General features: G+C 37.7%; 1 protein-coding gene across 1 annotated transcript; it reads left to right on the top strand.

The window, feature by feature from the left end:
- Window positions 1-3,747: 3,747 nt before the first annotated feature.
- LOC142614121 (ABC transporter B family member 21-like) lies at window positions 3,748-11,872 on the top strand. Its single transcript, XM_075786667.1, has 13 exons — window positions 3,748-3,982; window positions 5,372-5,705; window positions 5,936-5,990; window positions 6,096-6,271; window positions 6,368-6,589; window positions 6,718-6,962; window positions 7,185-7,710; window positions 7,800-8,073; window positions 8,810-9,708; window positions 9,891-10,157; window positions 10,289-10,552; window positions 10,691-10,993; window positions 11,084-11,872. Exons 2-13 carry the CDS (start codon window positions 5,445-5,447, stop codon window positions 11,438-11,440), a joined length of 3,849 nt encoding a protein of 1,282 aa, XP_075642782.1. The 5' UTR covers window positions 3,748-3,982; window positions 5,372-5,444; the 3' UTR covers window positions 11,441-11,872.
- Window positions 11,873-19,445: the final 7,573 nt, after the last annotated feature.

Below are 19,445 nucleotides of genomic sequence, written 5' to 3' on the forward strand. Positions count from 1 at the left end.
CAGCCCTCTACCTGTATATCTCAAGGCATCCCTCTATATACTTGTCCCATCAAAACTCTGCTAAAGGTGGTAGAAATGGCTGCTAACTGTAAAGGTATTGTTTAGGGGTCATTTCCACATTAATGCAACTAATAAGGTTGGTGAAGGTATTGGATGCGGAGGCGAGATGTATATCCTTCAATGCTCTAGCCTTTGTCATATCTTCTCCCAAGGAAAAAAAAAAAAAAAAACCCTCTATGTCATATCTCTATTTTCATACTATTGTGGAGGAAAATAAAAATAAAAATAAAACTATTTGACTCTTTAAAGTCAATTAAATTACTAAAAGAGGGGGAGAGAGAGAGAGAGAGAGAGAGATGAATTGTGTGATCCCTGGATTCCCTACTCTCTGATGTATGGACCAAATAATAATGAAAAATTTTGGTGCCACCAACTAGTGCACAACTCGCCCATGTGATGAATTGTGGTTTGGTGGAGGGATGACCCATCATTACCCCTCCACCAATCACAACTCGCCACATGAGCGAGTTGTGCACAAGTTGGTGGCACCAGATGAACTCAATAATAATACATATAATAATTTCGCCACTAACGTCATTGATTACGATTTCTAAACATGTTTATGCCTCTATGGGATTTGATTTTTCTGAAACAGGGTTTTATTGAAGAAGAATTGTGTGCCATAGGCACAATCTATTAACTTGTGTCTCTTTGATGTGGCTTGTTAGTTTTGGAGGGTGCAAGCAAAAGGATTATCCTTATCAAATTTTAACTCATTATATATAAATATATATATATATATATAATAGTAGTAACTGACAAAAATAATATAACGATGGTGTTAACAGGCATGGTAAATTGTCAGTTAAGAAATAATTTTATGTCAAATTATTTTGTCTTATGTTAAACTTTTTTACCAATTTTATTGGATGTAAACTAATATAGCTAACTTTTTTAATTCTACACTTTCACTTGTCACAGCAATAATATTCTCAGTCTTTTCATCAATTTATACTAATTTTTAATTAGCTTACTCCCACAATAAATTATCCTAACATTAATTTCCCATAATATAAAATAATAGTCCCCACTTGCCAGTTTTTTTTTTTTTTTTTGAGAGCCAGTTACTTTGGCAAGCAATCTCTGTTGTTGGCCTGTTGTCGATTCTGCAACAATAAAATAAATAATAATAAAGAGAGAACGAATAGTTGGACCCCCACTGGCGGCGCCATGTATAATTGAGGGTGGTCACAGTATAATTGAGGGTGGTCTGTGACCACCCTCAACTTGGAAAAAAAAAATTATGCTTTAAAAAAAATTAAATTCCAAATTAATATGAGATGTTGACCACTTAAAAAAAAACTTGACCACCTTAAAAAAATCCTAAACATCCTAAATAAAATTTGTCCATTAAAAATAAAATTTGACTTCTCCAAAATTTTGGTTCATTGAAGATTAACCAAAAAATTGTGAAAAATGCAATGTTCACAACATGTCCTCAACACTTTCATAACAAATCCTAAGTGGTAGATTGTTATTGATAGGACAAAAAAATAATTTTAATGACATGTAAATTAGAACTAATAACAATTGCCAACTAGAATTTGTTGTGAAAATATTGTAAACGTAGCATTTCTCAAAAAGTGTCCAAATAGACAAATTAGCCTAAAAGCCCAAATCAAATGTTTAATTATAATATTTTAAATTGTGTTTTCAAAAAACATATTTTAAAATTGCTATTTTTTAATTAAAAAATGCATATTTTCCAATAACTAGTCAGTTAGTGCTTGCTTTATTCTTTAGGTTGAGTTTATTAGATTTATGTGATACATCTTGTATATACATATATGTACTAAAATAATACCTCAATAGTTTATTGAACATGACTGAAAAAAAAAATTATATATAATAATTTAAAATTTTATATTTATTTACCTTTAAAAAAAAATTTGTGACCACCCTGAATTTTTTTTTATGCTAATAAAATTAAATTTTGATTTATAATTTGAGCAACTTAACAATATATTACATCTTTCAACAGATGATAGCAGCACAAGTCTGATAGGTTCATAGTGGACAGGGGTGTAATGCCTATGGGCTACTCTTTGTTTTGGTCCTTTCCCTGGGGATATGTATTAATGGTTTACTGTTCCCCCTAGTTGAGCTTAATGCCTCAGTCTTTTACTTGTATTCTATTTCGTTTCAATAAAGTTCTCTATCGTTTTGAGTTAATATATATATATATATATATATATATATATATATATATATATATATATATATATATATATATATATATATTGGGGTCTTTCAAGCAAAAAAAAAAACTCAAAAAAAAATTGAACTAAAATCTAAAAAAAAATTATAATAAAACTACTACAGGCTGGACAATGGCTTGATTCCTTTGACTCAGCACACTGCTCAATACAACACAATTTTCAATCTTTTATTATTTTTTATTATATTATTATTTTTCCTCACCAGACATATATTACTTACTTCTCATTTTTAAATATTTTTTCTTTTTTATTCTTAACCATATACATCTTCTGTCTCATCGATTTTTACATTTCATACTTATAAATTTTATCACATCTTCATCTAAACTTTTACATTTACGTTGTTTCAACTACACTATGTTTGTTTAAACAAAAATATTTTTTTAAAAAAATGAATTATTTTTCAAAAATTATTTTTTATAAAATTAACTATGACATCTGCTTTAGATAATAGACCTATACCATCAGATTAAGATATCAATCATTTTTTGTTATAAATAAATATTGAATCTCATATTTTAATTTCACTTATTCTTGATCTTGAGCCCAACCAAAATATCCTCCTCCATTTGCATTAATAAAAATATAAACGTATTAATTCTTCCTAATCAAAACTACATATATAGTAATAACAACATACAGTGCATACTGACTGTCAACAATTGTATTTGCAACTTGCAAGTTCTTAGAATCTTAATGCCATTACATTCCATTACAAGAGGCTAAAAAAATCATTATATAGAATGTCAGCATGTTCTAGAAGCCGAGTTTATTAGGATATTTTATGTTTTTTATTTCTTGAGCAACAATTATGCTGTACTCTATACGTGATAAGGAATAGCCATTCAAAACAGGTTCAAAGTTCAAACCAATTCATAACTCATGGTTCAAGTTTAGTTTTTATACAAATGTGTTTTTTTATTATGCGACTAATTATTTTATGGAGAAGAAAAAAGTAGTTAACATTTTTTTACTTCTTTTTATATTTCTCATGAATATATTACTAAAACTTTCCTAAAATAAATCATTAACAAATACTTTAAACGCACAATAAACCATATAGCGGTAACAATATACATGGTATGTGTGTGTCAATTGTATATTTGTATTGCACCTTGTTAATGATTACACAATAGGCTAAAAAAAAATCAATATTATATGGAATGCCAACATTTTCTAGATGCCGAGTTTTGTGGTATATTTAATCTTTTGTTAAATCATTGTTTATCTCTCTCTTTCTTCAACAATAAGTATGCTCTTATCTTATATGTGATCACCATTCAAACTGTTTTAAACCAAGACTTTGGTTATCAAAAAACCAGTACTTTCGTACAAGTTTAATTAGTTTTCATTTTTTTTTTTCTTTTAAACTGCTGGGACCGTTAATTAAGTCACCCTAGGCTTCGTAGCTTAAACTTTAATTTTTTCTTCTCTTATCTGGGGCTAAGATAACACTCAATTTATAGTTTACAGAAAGCCTCGACTTTTGGTATACTAACCAAATTTTCGTTGCTCTCTCGTTTTCTCTGTGATCATTTGGTAAAGGGTTCTGTTTTCATTGGTTATTGTGACTTCAGTTGGCAAAGGGTGTATCTCAGGTTTCTTGATTGTGATGGGAGCCACAGGGCTTCAGAGATTTTGTTTCTGACAAAGAACAGAACAGAAGTTGGTAAACATTCAGTTTCCGCGTTCTCTGTAGACAGGTAAAACTAACGTAGAAAAAGTACATCTTTTACTGTTAATCTCATGCCTCATCAGATTTTTTTTTCATGAGGAATGAACAACCTGCTGTACTTGGTTACAACAAGCATGCAGCAGGAAACATATACTACTGCTGTCTGATCTTTACATTCTCGTTGACAAGGCTTGTCTTCCTCCATGGGGATTGCTCAAGATAGTTTAGTACTGATTTATAATGTTTTGAGTAAATAGAAACAGTAACATATATTGTATCAACTTCTCTCTTACAAATCTCTCAATCCAAATACACAGCACAGGGATCATGGTGCCACACAGATTTCAGTTCACATTCAGCGGCAGAAACACAAAAATATTCCACAAAAGAATCCCTGACTACATGAACCTTTAGATGTATTCCTTTGAAATTTCTTGGTTGAATTCTTTAATTGTAAAGTTACTTCATTAGATGACGTGTTTGACCTTCTCTTTTTTTTTTTTAATGGACATCTTAGCCTTCGGTTGATTTACTGTTGTCATCTAAGTCTGCTTATAAAGGCTTCCTCGGAAAATTATCATATATAACATCCTGTGAAAACAAAATAAAAAGAAAAAAAAAAACACACCAAAGAAAAAGTAATCACATATACAAGACGGTATTTATGCGGTTCGGCAATTTACCTACGTTCACGGAATTGCAGGAATTTCACTATTATAAGGAAAAAATACAAAGTGGGGCAATACAGTTTTTTCTCAATCTCAAAAGCAACAACAACAAACCCTAATCACAAAATAGCGTTTTCTACATCTTGCACAAAGGATTCACAATGAGCAACAAAATGGGCCAAAAAAATTTTCCAAGAGCCGAAGTGCTCGTGAATTAAGCCTCAGAAAATCTCCCATTAAAAACCATGCAACATTTTTCGAGTCAGGTCGGGTTGGGTCGTCAACCGGATCAAACACAACTAGACTCTACAAAGCCCAACAAATATCCCACTTGGAGACTAGTTCAATCACCAACATCGCCCGCTACCTCCAAAAACAATCCCTCATCCCAGCACTAGTAGTTTTGCTTACTTTAGTGTTTGCCGTCTGCTTGAAGGTTTTAAATTAAGATATGATAAATTAAGATATGATGAATGTTGATCTGTATAATTCCGACAAGGTCTTAACTTTCCAAGTGATTTAAATGAGTTTTACTGTTTCTTTCTTTCTTATTGCTAAGCTAATTGACCAATACAATCATTTCAAGGTGGAGATAATTCTTGTTACTTGCTTACTTCTTGCAGCTTTAGAATTCCTCATTCCTGCTACACTTCTTCATGAATCACCATTTATTTTGACAATTGGCCACTGGTCCAACTTATCTGGCTTTGACTTATAAGTTGCTAATTTCAGAAATTAATTGTGTTCAGCTGGTGCAATTTAAGTTCTATGTGTTCGGTTTGAAGTAGCTGTAAATTGGATTGGGATCTTGAACTTGGTAAAATGGCCACCACGTCAAATGGAGACGCAGAAGCAGAGAAAAGCTCCAGCATTGATGGGGAGGAGAAGACCCAGACAGTTCCACTTCTCAAGCTTTTCTCGTTTGCAGATTCCACTGATGTTGCATTGATGATTGTTGGCACCGTTGGAGCCATTGCAAGTGGGTTAGGCATGCCCCTTATGACAATATTGTTTGGCCAAATGATCAATAGCTTTGGCACCAACCAGAGTAGCAACACAGAAATTGTTAGTATAATTTCCAAGGTAAATAGAAAATGCACGGGCTAAGAAAATAAGGTTTACTTCAATCTTTATGAATGGAAAGATGTGACTTAAACTTCTGATTTTATTTTTCATTACTTTCCTGAGAGTTTAAACTTCGATTTTCCCATATTATAGCATGTGTAGGAATGCATTTGAATCCTTGATCCTTCTTTTATATTTTTATTTGTTGAAATGACGATGCTAGTAATTAACCACCTGTGAAATTTTAGGTCTCTCTAAAATTTGTCTACTTGGCAGTGGGGATTGGCTGTGCAGCATTTCTCCGTAAGTATATTCCATGTTCAAAATCATTGCAGATTTTTTATGCATAGAGAAAATCTTTTATATACAACCCATTGAAGATCAAGAAAATCACGTGTTGTTTGACAGAGGTGACATGCTGGATGGTCACGGGAGCAAGACAGGCTGCACGAATAAGGGGTTTGTATTTGAAGATTATATTGAGACAAGATATTTCTTTCTTTGATAAAGAAACTAACACTGGTGAGGTTATTGGGAGAATGTCTGGTGACACTGTTCTCATACAAGATGCCATGGGTGAGAAGGTATAGTATATCTGCAAGAATTACATCAGAACGAAGTTTTGTTTATCTTGTGCACCTAAATGTAATCCTAGAGTCAACTAAAGTCTGCTTGTGCAGGTTGGGAAATTTATACAGCTGATATCAACCTTCTTCGGGGGCTTCATAATAGCATTTGTCAGAGGCTGGCTTCTTACCATTGTCTTGTGTTCTGCTATTCCTTTTCTTGTTATGGCTGGTGCTTTTGTGGCCATTATAATATCCAAAATGGCATCCCGTGGACAAAGTGCTTATGCAAAAGCAGCAAATGTAGTTGAACAAACAATTGGTTCAATCAAAACAGTAAGTCACTTTTTCAAAACCAAATACATTTGACAAAAAAATTTGGATGAATTTATTGATACAGTTAATCCAATTTTGCTCCTTTTTCTATAGCAAAATTATGACATCTATCATTGCTTCCAATCTAGGTTGCATCCTTTACAGGAGAGAAGCAAGCTATAACAAATTACAAAAAGTTTCTTGTAAATGCTTATAAATCTGGTGTTCATGAAGGCTTAGCTGCTGGAATAGGTTTTGGGACGGTTATGTTAGTCGTGTTTTGCACCTATTCTTTGGCTGTGTATTACGGTACAAAGTTGTCACTAAAGGAAAAAAACACATACTCTGGAGGTCAAGTGATGAACGTGATTGTTGCTGTCTTAACTGCTTCCATGTGAGCTACATTTTTTTGTTTTAATTATGTTGCGGAAATTATTGATAGTAATTATAATTCCTATTTCCCCAATAAATAAAAATTTTATTCTAATTTTTTTGCTGAAATTACACGAGCACACATGCACAAAAATATTTGAATCTGTGTATGGATGTATTTATATCTTTTTTGCCTTATATGTTTATTTACTTCTTGCCTTCTACAATAATATGGATGCTTCAGGTCCCTAGGGCAGGCATCTCCCTGCCTGAGTGCATTTGCTGCTGGACGAGCTGCAGCCTTTAAGATGTTTGAGACTATTGAGAGGAAGCCAAAGATAGATGCTTTTGACAAAAGTGGAAAAGTATTGGATGACATTCGTGGAGATATAGAATTGAGAGATGTTTATTTCAGCTATCCAACCAGACCGGATGAGCAAATATTTAATGGTTTTTCACTTAATATCACTAGTGGCACAACTGCAGCATTAGTGGGAGAAAGTGGGAGTGGGAAATCAACAGTAATCAGTCTTATAGAGAGATTCTATGATCCACAAGTTGGGGAAGTTCTTATAGATAACATTAACATTAAAGAGTTTCAGCTTAAGTGGATAAGGGGAAAGATTGGTCTTGTCAGTCAGGAACCTGTGTTGTTTGCCTCTAGCATTAAGGCTAACATTGCATATGGAAAGGATGGTGCAACTATTGAAGAGATAAGAGCAGCAACCGAACTTGCAAATGCTGCCAAATTCATAGATAAATTGCCACAGGTTACAATTTTCACTCTCTAAGACCCTTCGTTCACCTTCAAGATTAGAAAATTGCTATTTTACTTTGAGATTTTGAATTTTACTTCCAGGGACTAGATACCATGGTTGGTGAGCACGGAACACAGATGTCTGGTGGACAAAAGCAAAGGATTGCAATAGCTAGAGCAATTCTGAAAGACCCACGAATTTTACTTCTGGACGAAGCTACAAGTGCACTTGATGCAGAATCAGAGAAAATAGTGCAAGAGGCATTGGACAGGATTATGGTTAACAGAACAACTGTCATTGTTGCCCATCGTTTGAGCACAGTGAGGAATGCTGATATGATTGCAGTTATTCACAGAGGAAAGATGGTTGAAAAAGGTACCATCCTATTAGTATAGTCTTACTATATTAGTCATTCACATGTAGAGCCAATATCATGTATACATAGAACATGGTAGTTAGATTTCTTGTAGCCTAGGTTTATTGTCTTGTTGAACAGACTGTGTTATACTCATCAGGTTACTGAATTCTAAAAATTTTCAAGTACAGAAGCCCAAGTTATTTTGTAAATGTTCAGTAATTTTCTGAACCTTCATGCTTAGCTTTTATATTGTGGTCAAATTCCAATTTTTAAAAAATTGCTCAGTTGTTCACTTCTTCCTTGTAGTTTGACAATTGTGAAAAGAAAGAAGCAAATTTCCTTGTGGTATTATTTGTGTTTCATTTCATCACACAAACTTGTTTTTCTAATTTCCAGTAGTAGTTATGGATTCCCCTCCCCCACCGCCACCCCCTATCTTTTATATTGGGGTCAAATTCCAATTTTTTAAAAATTGCTTTGTTGTTCACTTGTTCCATGTAGTTTGACAGTTGTGAAAAGAAAGAAGGAAAATTTCCTTGTGGTATTATTTGTGTTTCATTTCATCACACAAACGTGTTTTTCGAATTTCCAGTAGTAGTTATGGATTCCCCTCTTCCACCCCCCCCCCCCCCAAGCAAAACTAAAGCTTAAGACCATTGGTTGGTTGCAAATATATCATAGAATTCAATCTCTAGTGTGGTGTGAGAGAGGCAATGAAATACTCATTTCATAGTGTATTTGGTTATTGATCAGGCTCACACTCAGAATTACTCATGGATCCTGATGGAGCATACTCTCAGCTTACACGCTTGCAAGATGTAAAAAAGGAGTCTAAGCAAGCTACAGATGATCAAAACAAGTCTGAAATAACTATGGAGTCTTTTAGACAGTCAAGTCTTAGGCAGTCAAGTCGAAAATCATCAATCCTTCGATCTATAAGCCAGGGATCATCTAGAAGGGGAAGCAGTAGCCACCGCTCATTCTCAGTTGCTTTTGGTATTCCCGCAGGACTTGATGTGACTGATACTGCATTGGAAGATCTAGATAACCCTCCAGAAGCCAAAACAAAGTCTCCAAAGGTCTCCATTCGCTGCATTGCCTATCTTAATAAGCCAGAGATTCCAGTGCTTCTAGGTGGAACACTAGCTGCAATCATCAGTGGAGTAATACTTCCAATTTTCGGTTTGCTAATTTCCAGTGTAATCAAAATGTTCTTTGAACCGCCTCATGAACGAAAAAAGGATGCAAATTTTTGGTCACTAATGTTTTTAATCCTTGGTGTAGTATCACTTTTGTCATCTCCAGCACGATCATACCTATTTTCTGTGGCTGGGTGTAAGTTAATAGAACGTATCAGATTAATGTGTTTTGAAAAGGTGGTTCATAAGGAGATTGGTTGGTTTGATGAGCCTGAGAACTCAAGTGGTGCAATTGGTGCAAGGCTCTCAGCAGATGCAGCAATAGTGCGCGCCCTAGTTGGCGATGCACTAGGTCAAATTGTCCAAACTATTGCATCAGTAGTTGCAGGTTTAGTCATTGCTTTTCATGCAAGTTGGCAGCTTGCATTTATTGTCCTTGTATTGGTTCCTCTGCTTGGAGTCAATGGATATGTTCAAAAACAGTCTATGAGCGGATTCAGTGCAGATGCAAAGGTATGCTATATAATTAATGACACAGTTTTTATGGCTGCAGCATGCCTAATATTATGAATTTCGAGGAAGAAAAAGTAAGAAAAGAAATTCTCTTTAAGTTTCAATCAAATGAACATTTCAAATTAACTTTCTAAGTTAATTATAATTTATGAATTATTCATCAAGACTAAATTTACTTGCAGGCAATGTATGAGGATGCAAGCCAAATAGCTAATGATGCAGTTGGGAGTATAAGAACTGTTGCTTCTTTCTGCGCTGAAGAGAAGGTAATGCAACTATATGAAGAGAAATGTGAAGGGCCTAGGAAGGCGGGCATAAAGGAGGGCTTGATCAGTGGAATAGGATTTGGGACATCTTCCTTCCTATTGTTTAGCGTCTATGCAACCAGTTTCTATGCAGGAGCTCAACTCATTAAACATGGCCAAACATCATTCTCAGCTGTTTTTCGAGTATATAAGCCTTTGATAACCATTTTCTTTTTCCAAATCTACTTCAGAACTTTTAGGGAAAAAAAATATAAATGAGATTCATTTCTCCAAATTATCTTCTAATTTATTTAACATGAATGCATGGTTTGCAGGTTTTCTTTGCTTTGACCATGGCAGCTATTGCGGTTACTCAATCAAGCTCCTTTTCCACTGATACTCAAAAGGCCAAAACTGCTTCTGCTTCCATATTTGCAATATTAGACAGTAAGTCAAAGATAGACCCAAGTGATGAGTCTGGGACGACATTAGATAATGTCAAGGGAGAAATTGAGCTTCATCATGTGAGCTTTAAATATCCATCTAGGCCAGATATTCAGATTTTCAGAGACCTCAACTTGGTTATTCCTGCAGGCAAGGTAAAGTAATATTCTCTAACATATCATGTTTTAAATTCCATTTTGGCTGTAACAGGCAAAGACAAAACATTGACCTTATTTTATTTAGATCCAAGTCTAAAACTCAAAATTGTGTTTGTTTGAATCTGTTTCTTTCAGACTGTTGCCCTGGTTGGAGAAAGTGGGAGTGGTAAATCCACAGTGATAGCATTATTGGAAAGATTTTATGATCCTGATTCAGGTCATATTACACTTGATAAAACTGAAATCAATAAGCTCCAATTGAAGTGGCTGAGGCAGCAAATGGGGCTTGTGAGCCAAGAACCAGTTCTATTTAATGACACAATCCGTGCTAACATTGCATATGGAAAGGGAGGAGATGGAGGAGATGCAACTGAGGCAGAGATTATAGCTGCAGCAGAATTGGCCAATGCCCACAGGTTCATTAGTGGATTAAACCAGGTAAGAACAATGTGAACAACGATAATAATAAGCTAATGCTTAATTAAGCAACTAATTAATTTTTTTTTTTCTTTTTGATACAAAATGCAGGGTTATGATACTGTAGTTGGGGAACGAGGAACCCAATTATCTGGCGGACAGAAGCAGCGCATAGCAATTGCACGTGCTATAATTAAAAATCCAAAAATATTGCTATTAGATGAGGCTACCAGTGCACTCGATGCTGAGTCTGAAAGAGTAGTGCAAGATGCATTAGACCAAGTCATAGTAAGCAGGACTACAGTTGTGGTGGCTCATAGATTGTCCACAATAAAAAATGCAGATCTGATTGCAGTGGTTAAGAATGGAGTCATCATGGAGAAAGGAAGGCATGGGACTTTGATTAATATACAGGATGGATTATATGCCTCCTTAGTTGCGCTTCACACAAGTGCATCAACTGTTTGAGTTTCTTAAACCCTTTTCCATGTTCAAAATCTAGTTAAGGGTTTATTATAATCTATTTTCTTGTGTATGCATAAGAAGAAAAAGTTCCCTTGTGAGAGACAACATAACCACTGTGTTGACTCTGTAGTTTTCATTATATCCCACAATATTAGTCTAGCCCTCACCCATATGCGTAGTTGCGCAGACTCACCTACCTTAAGCTACATTATAGAATTATTGCTTATAGTAAGAAAGTTGAATTCAACACTAAGTGTGACCATGTGAGCAATCTGCATAAATCATCCAGCAAGTTCAAATCACCTCACCCGAACTATTGATGTATCAAACAAAATATTTCAAGAATTTTCCTTATAAAAAATTGTAATCTCTAGTATTCTATTTTAAAATCAAAGATTCAAAATAGAAAGACAAAGTAGTGTAGTGATTTTTTCATATTATATGCATTTACAAACTTGAAATTGTATGATATAGTGACTAATAAAGATACACATGTTCAAATCGGCACTACAAGTAATTCAGGGGGTTCAAATAAACCCCGACTTAATATATATATATATATATATATATATATATATATATATATATATATATCCTTTTACCAGTTTAATTTACCCTTAAAAATATTTTGCACACCCTGATCACAAATTAGTTCAACCCAGAACCAAGCAACATCACAAATTAGTCTTATCCTAAAACCAAACAAATCACTCTCCCCTCATAATCCCATCTCATCTCTTTTCTCAACTTGACTATCTTGGTATCACCAACTCTAAGAGTAAAGATTAAGTGTTTGTAAGTTGTGAATATTTTTCTCTTTATTATAAATTTTTATAATATATATTTATGTGTGTGTCTGTGTGCACGTATGTGTGAGTGCATGGTTGACACTAATTGTGTGTGTTATTTTTTTTATATCTTGTTATAATATTTTTTGTGTGAACTGTGATGTGTGTGAATGTGTGCATGTATAATATAATATAACTTTATATAATTTAATAAAAATGAAATACAAAGGCTTTTTTTTTTTAAGATACAAACACAGACACACACAAGGGAGAGGGAAAAGAAAAAGGGTTCTAACACAAAGTTATCTTTTCATATTCTCAAGTACATCAAAGTGGACTAAAATTGGCCGAAGTGGACCGAAATGGATGGAATAGGACTAAATTGGACCAAAGTCATCCACACCATCAGCCGTCCAGAAGAAAGCACCAAGACGAGGCTAATGCTCATGGTCGTCCATGGACGAAAGCACACCCGCAGCACTCATCCTAGGAAAGCGCCCATCCCCATCCTGAAGGGATTCATCCATAAGAGGACCCCTGGACGAGACTTTTACACTTGGGAATTACTGAGTACATTTCACCACTCCGCAACATACGCAAAACTTTCGGTGACTGTTGTATGAGAAAATATAACTCCTAAATGGTTGTGGAAGTTATCCTTGAACCCTCACACCTCCTCAAATCTAGGGGAGGTTACAATCCCAATAATTGTTCCTAGGACACTATATAAACACCCATTCAGACCAGAAAAGGGTACGTTTTTACTTCTCCCAAAAAGTTGGAACTCCAAAAATATAGAAAAAAAACTAACTTTGCCATCAGAGGGTTCATAGCCGGCAACCCCGGTCACCTTTGATCGCTTTTCTTTCTTTTTCAGGCCATTGAGAGAGCAAGTGGTCCTTTCAAGTCCGAAACATCCAGCCTACTAATTTTCTTTGCATCATCAGTTGGTGCCGCCTGTGGGTACAAACAACAATCACTGTTCTTTTCGTTTGATTATCTGTTTTGTTATCAATGATTAGCCTTTCCCAAACAAAAGGCTGAATGGTTCGAACAAGATCAAGGGCTACCAGCCCAAGCCACCAGGAGAGTAGGGATGCTTTTAGTAATCCCCTTCGCGATCACAAGTCAACGTTTGTCATGCAACCGCCTTCTGTTCAACATATGCAATCCATGGCTACCGCTATGGCAGAACTTACCAGTCAGAATTAGGAGTTGAATAGGGAGATCAACCTTAGAAGGCAGCGCCAAGATGGGCACATGGAAGGACGAGCCCAGAGTCAGGAAGGTGGAGGAGAAAATGTTAAGTCCGAAAATCAGACAAGGGGTACCGCTTCAAGAAGAGTGCCACACTTGGAAAGAGAGATGGACCAGATGAGAAAAGCCATGGATGAGATGAGGGAGAACATGAGGTGGTCGAACCCAATGGATGATTTAGTTCACCAAACGGACTCTCCTTTCACAGCTTCCATCAACAGTCATCCCCTACCTTCGAAATTCAAAATGCCTTCTTTGGATTCGTATGATGGAAATCGTGATCCGTGTGATCACATTGCTACTTTCAACACGACCATGCACCTTCAAGGAGTCCCGGACGAGATTATGTGCAAAGCTTTCCCGATTATGTGCAAAGCTTTCCCTACCACACTTAGGGGACCAGCACAGGTGTGGTTTAGCAAAATACCCCCAAACTCAGTGGGATCGTTTGAAGAGTTGAGTAAGTTGTTTGTCAATAATTTCATTGGAGGACAACGCCACAAGCGTTCCTCTTCTAGTTTGCTGACTATAGAGCAAGGGGAAAATGAGAGTTTGCGGTCCTTCATTACCCGGTTTAAAAGGGAAGCCTTAACGGTAGACGAAATGGATGACAAGTTGTTGTTGGCTGCCTTCCATAATGGGGTCAATTCTAACTTGTTCATCCATAAGCTCTACGAGCAGGAACCACAGACGATGGCCGAATTCGTCCATTCGGCCCAGAATTTCATGAATGCTGAAGACAATATCATAGCCAAGAAGAGAAAGAGAGCAGAGCGCTCGGAAGCGGGCCACCAGCGTTGCTCAGATCAGGGACCTCGTCTAAAGAAGGCTCGGGTAGACGAGAGAAAAGACAAGGATGGTAAGAAGGCAAGTTCCTCAGCGAGGAATCAGCAATACACACCCCTGAATATGCCACTAGAGCAGGTTCTTATGCAAATCAAGGATGATCCGTCCTTGAAGTGGCCGAATAAATGAAAGGAAATCCTAACAAGCGCAATAGGAGCAAGTATTGCCGCTTTCATAGAGACCACGGGCATGACACGGACGAGTGCTTTGATTTGAAGTAGCAGATAGAGAATCTCATTAGGTAAGGAAAGCTAAGGAACTTCCTTGGACGAGACCAAAGAGATGAGAAACTGAAAGCTAAGGTGAAAGAGTCATCATGACCTCCACTAGGAGAGATAGGAGTAATTATAAGAGGAAACTCGATAGCGCAGTCATCTAAGTCGAGGAAGACATACCTGAAGGTGGTGCAGAACATCAAGCTGTCTAGACGACCTCCTAAGACGAGGGAAGTAGACGAGCAAGTCGTTACGTTCACAGACGAGGATGCAGGATGACTTCACCACCCACACGATGACACAATAGTCATCACCCTACTCATTGTTGACTACATGACCAGGAGGGTGTTGATAGACAGTGGCAGTTCTACGGACATTCTGTATTACCCCGTCTTCCAGCAAATGAGGCTAGGACGAGATCAGCTTCGACCAGTGAATTCACCATTGGTAAGATTCGGAGGAATGAAGGTGCAACCAGTGGGCACCATCACTTTACTAGTGGTCGTTGGAACATATCCACAGCAGATAACCAAGGAGGTAAATTTCCTTGTTGTTGATTGTGCATCGTCATATAATGCAATTATTGGAAGACCAACTCTGAATAGTTGGAAGGCGGTAACATCTACCTACCACTTGTCCATCAAATTCCCGACTGAGCACGGAGTGGGTCAAGTACAAGGAGATCAATTGGCCGCTAGAGAGTGCTACTTAGCCATGCTGGCAATGGACGAGCGTATACAGGCAATGAGTATAGACGGAAGAAGGATCGCAGCGGAACCCACTGAGGTGTTAGAGGACGTCCCTTTGGACGAGAACCAGCCTGAGAAGTTCACTAGAATTGGGGCGAGCATGGAAGAAGAGGTAAAGCATGCTTTTGGTCCAGTTTTTGAAGAAAAGCCTCGATGTCTTTGCATGGATTCATGAAGACATGTTTGGCATTGATCTAACTGTTATTACTCACAGCCTGAACGTGTGTCCCTATTCAAAATCAATGCGTCAGAAGAAAAGGGTTTTCGCTCTTGAGCGAGACAATGCCATCAAGGAGGAAGTCTAGAAGTTGGTTACCGCGGAGTTCATCCGAGGAGTTTATTATCCAGATTGGCTGGCGAATGTAATCATGGTGAAGAAAGCTAACGGCAAGTGGCGAATGTGCGTGGACTTTACTGACTTAAACAAAGCTTGCCCTAAGGATAGTTACCCATTGCCGCGCATTGACCAGTTGGTGGACTCAACAGCAGGTCATAGGGTGTTGAGCTTCATGGACGCCTTCTCAGGCTACAACCAGATAAAGATGGATGAAGCAGATCAAGAGAAGACCTCATTCATTACAAGCCAAGGGTTGTATTGCTACAAAGTGATGCCCTTCGATTTGAAGAACGCACGGGCAACCTACCAAAGACTGGTTAACCACATATTCCGTCTTCAAATCAGGCAAAATGTGGAGGTTTATGTAGATGACATGCTGGTGAAAAGCCAAGATGAGGACAATCATCTGAACAACCTTCAAGAGATTTTTAATACACTGCGGCGGTATAACATGAAATTAAATCCAAGCAAGTGTGCTTTCGGAGTTTCGTCGAGGAAGTTTTTGGGGTTTATGGTTTCGCACAGAGGAATTGAAGCAAATCCGGACAAAATCCAGGCGATACTGAATATGGAACCACCGAAAAATATCAAGGACGTCTAGTCTCTTACCGGACGAGTTGCCGCCTTTAACAGGTTTATGTCGAAAGCTACTGACAATTGTTTGCCATTTTTTAAAGTCCTCAGGAAGGCATTTGAGTGGACAGACGAATATCAAAAGGCTTTCCAAGACTTAAAGACATATCTCATGACAGCACCGTTACTAAGTCCGTCTGTACCTGGAGAAGAGCTGTATTTATACTTGGCAGTGTCCTCACACACAGTAAGCTCGGCGTTGGTCAAAGAAGAGGGGAAAATCCAGAAACCGGTTTACTACACAAGCCGTGTAATGAGAGGAGTAGAAGGATGATGCCCAATGATGGAGAAGCTAGCTTTTGCCTTGATTACGGCTTCCAGGAAGCTGAGGCATTATTTCCAAGCTCATGTTATCAACGTCTTAACAGATCACCCCATAAAGAAGGCCATGAACAAGTTGGAAGCCGCTGGATGATTAATACAGTGGACTGTGGAACTTAGCGAGTTTGACATTAGATACCTTCCAAGGAGTGCGATAAAGGCGCAGGCATTAATAGATTTCATCACAGAGTTCACCCCCAGCCAGGATGAGTTGGACAAAGACGAAGGAGTTGAAAGGTGGGTTATTAATGTAGACGGATCGTCCACACTGTATGCAGGAGGGATTGGAGTCATACTAAAGTCTCCAGAGGGTGACAAACTGGAGTACGCGGCCCGTCTACAGTATCCAACCACCAACAACGAAGCTGAGTACGAAGCTCTACTCAAAGAATTGGAATTGGCTAAGTCCTTAGATGCGGAGTCAATAATAATCAAAGGAGATTCTCAGCTAGTCATCAACCAAGTAAATGGAACGTGTTATACCAAGGAGGATCAGATGAAGAAATACCTCAGGAAAGTGAAACGACTTGCACGAAAGTTTTCAGCAGTAAGTTTTGTTCAACTCCCCAAGGAGGAAAATATGGAGGCAAATGCCTTGTCAAAAGCAACTTCGGCAGGAGGAGTGACGAACGATTACTACAATGTCCAATATATGCTGAGCATAGACTTTCCGGACATACAGTAGATAAGAGGGGGAGAAAACTGGATAAGTCCAATAGTAATCTATCTTAAAGATGGAAGGCTTCTAGAAGACAATGATGAAGCTAGGAAGTCGAGGGTCAGGGCAGCCAAATACGTCCTCATAAACAAAGTGTTGTACAAGCGAGGTTTTTCCCAACCTTACCTAAGGTGCTTGGCTCCGGACGAGTCAAACTATGTTTTGAGGGAAATTCATGAAAGAGCATGTGGAAATCATTTAAGAGCGAGATCACTAGTCCATAAGGTCGTCCGTGTAGGCTACTATTGGCCTACAATGCAGGCAGATGCTAAGGCCTATGTCAAGGTATGTGACCAGTGTCAGCGCTATAGCAATGTCCCTAGACAGCCGTTAGAGTACCAGACCCCAATGATGGCCCCATGGCCCTTTGCACAATAGGGACTGGATATCCTAGGTCCCTTCCCCATGGGAATTAAACAAATGAAATTTTTGGTAGTAGGAATTGATTACTTTACCAAGTGGGTAAAGGCTGAACCTCTTGCAACAATCACTCAGCAAAATGTTAAAAATTTTGTATGGAAGGATATTCTACGTAGCTTCAGAGTACCCAGGGTATTAGTATCGGATAACGGACATCAGTTTGACAACGGGCCCTTCAGGGACTTTTGCAAACATTTTGGAATCAAGAATCACTATTCCTCACCCTCCCATCCACAAGCGAATGGAAAAGCAGAAGTAGCAAACCGATCCCTGCTGAAGATCATCAAGACTCAGCTTGAGGGGGCAAAAGGGATATGGCCAGACGAGTTACCAGGTGTTCTTTGGGCCTATAGGACGACTATACGAACTCCGACAGGAGAGACCCCCTTTAAGCTAGCCTATGGAAGTGAAGCCGTCATACCGGCAGAAGTTCATGTGGCTAATCATCAAGTGATGAAGTATCAAGAGAGAGAGAATGGGGAACAACTTCGTCTTGACCTCGATCTTATTGACGAGGTGAGAATGGATGCGGAGCAAAGGACAACAAGATACAAGAATCTTATGGCTAGGCAACATGATGCCATGGTGAAACCCAGACGATTCAGTGTTGGGGACCTTATTCTCAAAAGAGTCTCCTTGGCAACCAGGAGCCCAGCTCATGGAAAACTGGGACCCAATTGAGAAGGACCTTATAGGGTAATCAACTGCAAAAGGCAGGGGTCTTACTACTTGGAAGCTCTGGACGAACGAAAGTTAAAGCACCCCTGGAATGTGGAACACCTAAAGAGGTACTATCAGTGATGAACTTGGACGAAATAATCCGGGGGCGAGGTTGACACTACGGGCAACTACAGCCACAATTTGTGTTTGCTTATACCTACTGTTGTGTTCTTATTACTACTATAGTGTGTACTAAGAATAAAAAGTGCACTAGTTCTTAAACTTTTACACCGTCTACAGACCAGTTTGTAAAAGACAAAGTTATGTATTTTCTTAAGTGTTTTAATAAGGCACCAGCTTCTAAAGCGTGCCATATTTATGGACAATGTTCATGCAATAATATAGTTTGGATTTCTGATATACTTAATCTAGTGTACATAATGATACCCACAAGGGGGGCAAAAGCCTAAGACGAATGAAAATCTCTGAACGCAGGGATGTATCATTCATAAGCTTTCCTCGAGATGAGGATAAAAAAGCTAAGGCATACTCATCCAAGCTTTCCTTGAAATAAGGATAAATCAAAGAGAAAAGCTAAGGCATACTCGTCCAAGCTTTCCTTGAAATAAGGATAAAGCAAAAAGAAAAATCTAAGGCATACTCGTCTAAGAAAGATAGGCAAGAAGAAGGCATACGTTAAGGCATAAAGTTCCAAAGATGAGCATCTAGCCAAGACGCCTCAATGTCTTAGGATGAGTAAAACATTATAAGCCTCTTGCAAGAAGACGAGTGATAATTGCCTAAAGGACAAGGTTAAATACTGCAAAGTCATCATTGTCGTCCTAAGACGAGTTACACATGTAAAGATTTAACTGGCTAATAAAGACGTCCATGCCTAGGTGGGTCGTCCATAAGAAAATCACATAGATGATCATTCAACACTTAGAACACTGTTTAGAAGCCAATGACATAAATGGTGAAAATAATGGATAAACTCATCCATACAATAAATAACAGATAAAAGAAAAATATTCTTTAATCTAAAGAGGGTAGACGACCATCGT

The sequence above is a fragment of the Castanea sativa genome, chromosome 10 (assembly GCF_040712315.1).
Source record: "Castanea sativa cultivar Marrone di Chiusa Pesio chromosome 10, ASM4071231v1".
NCBI classification, from domain to species: Eukaryota; Viridiplantae; Streptophyta; class Magnoliopsida; order Fagales; family Fagaceae; genus Castanea; species Castanea sativa.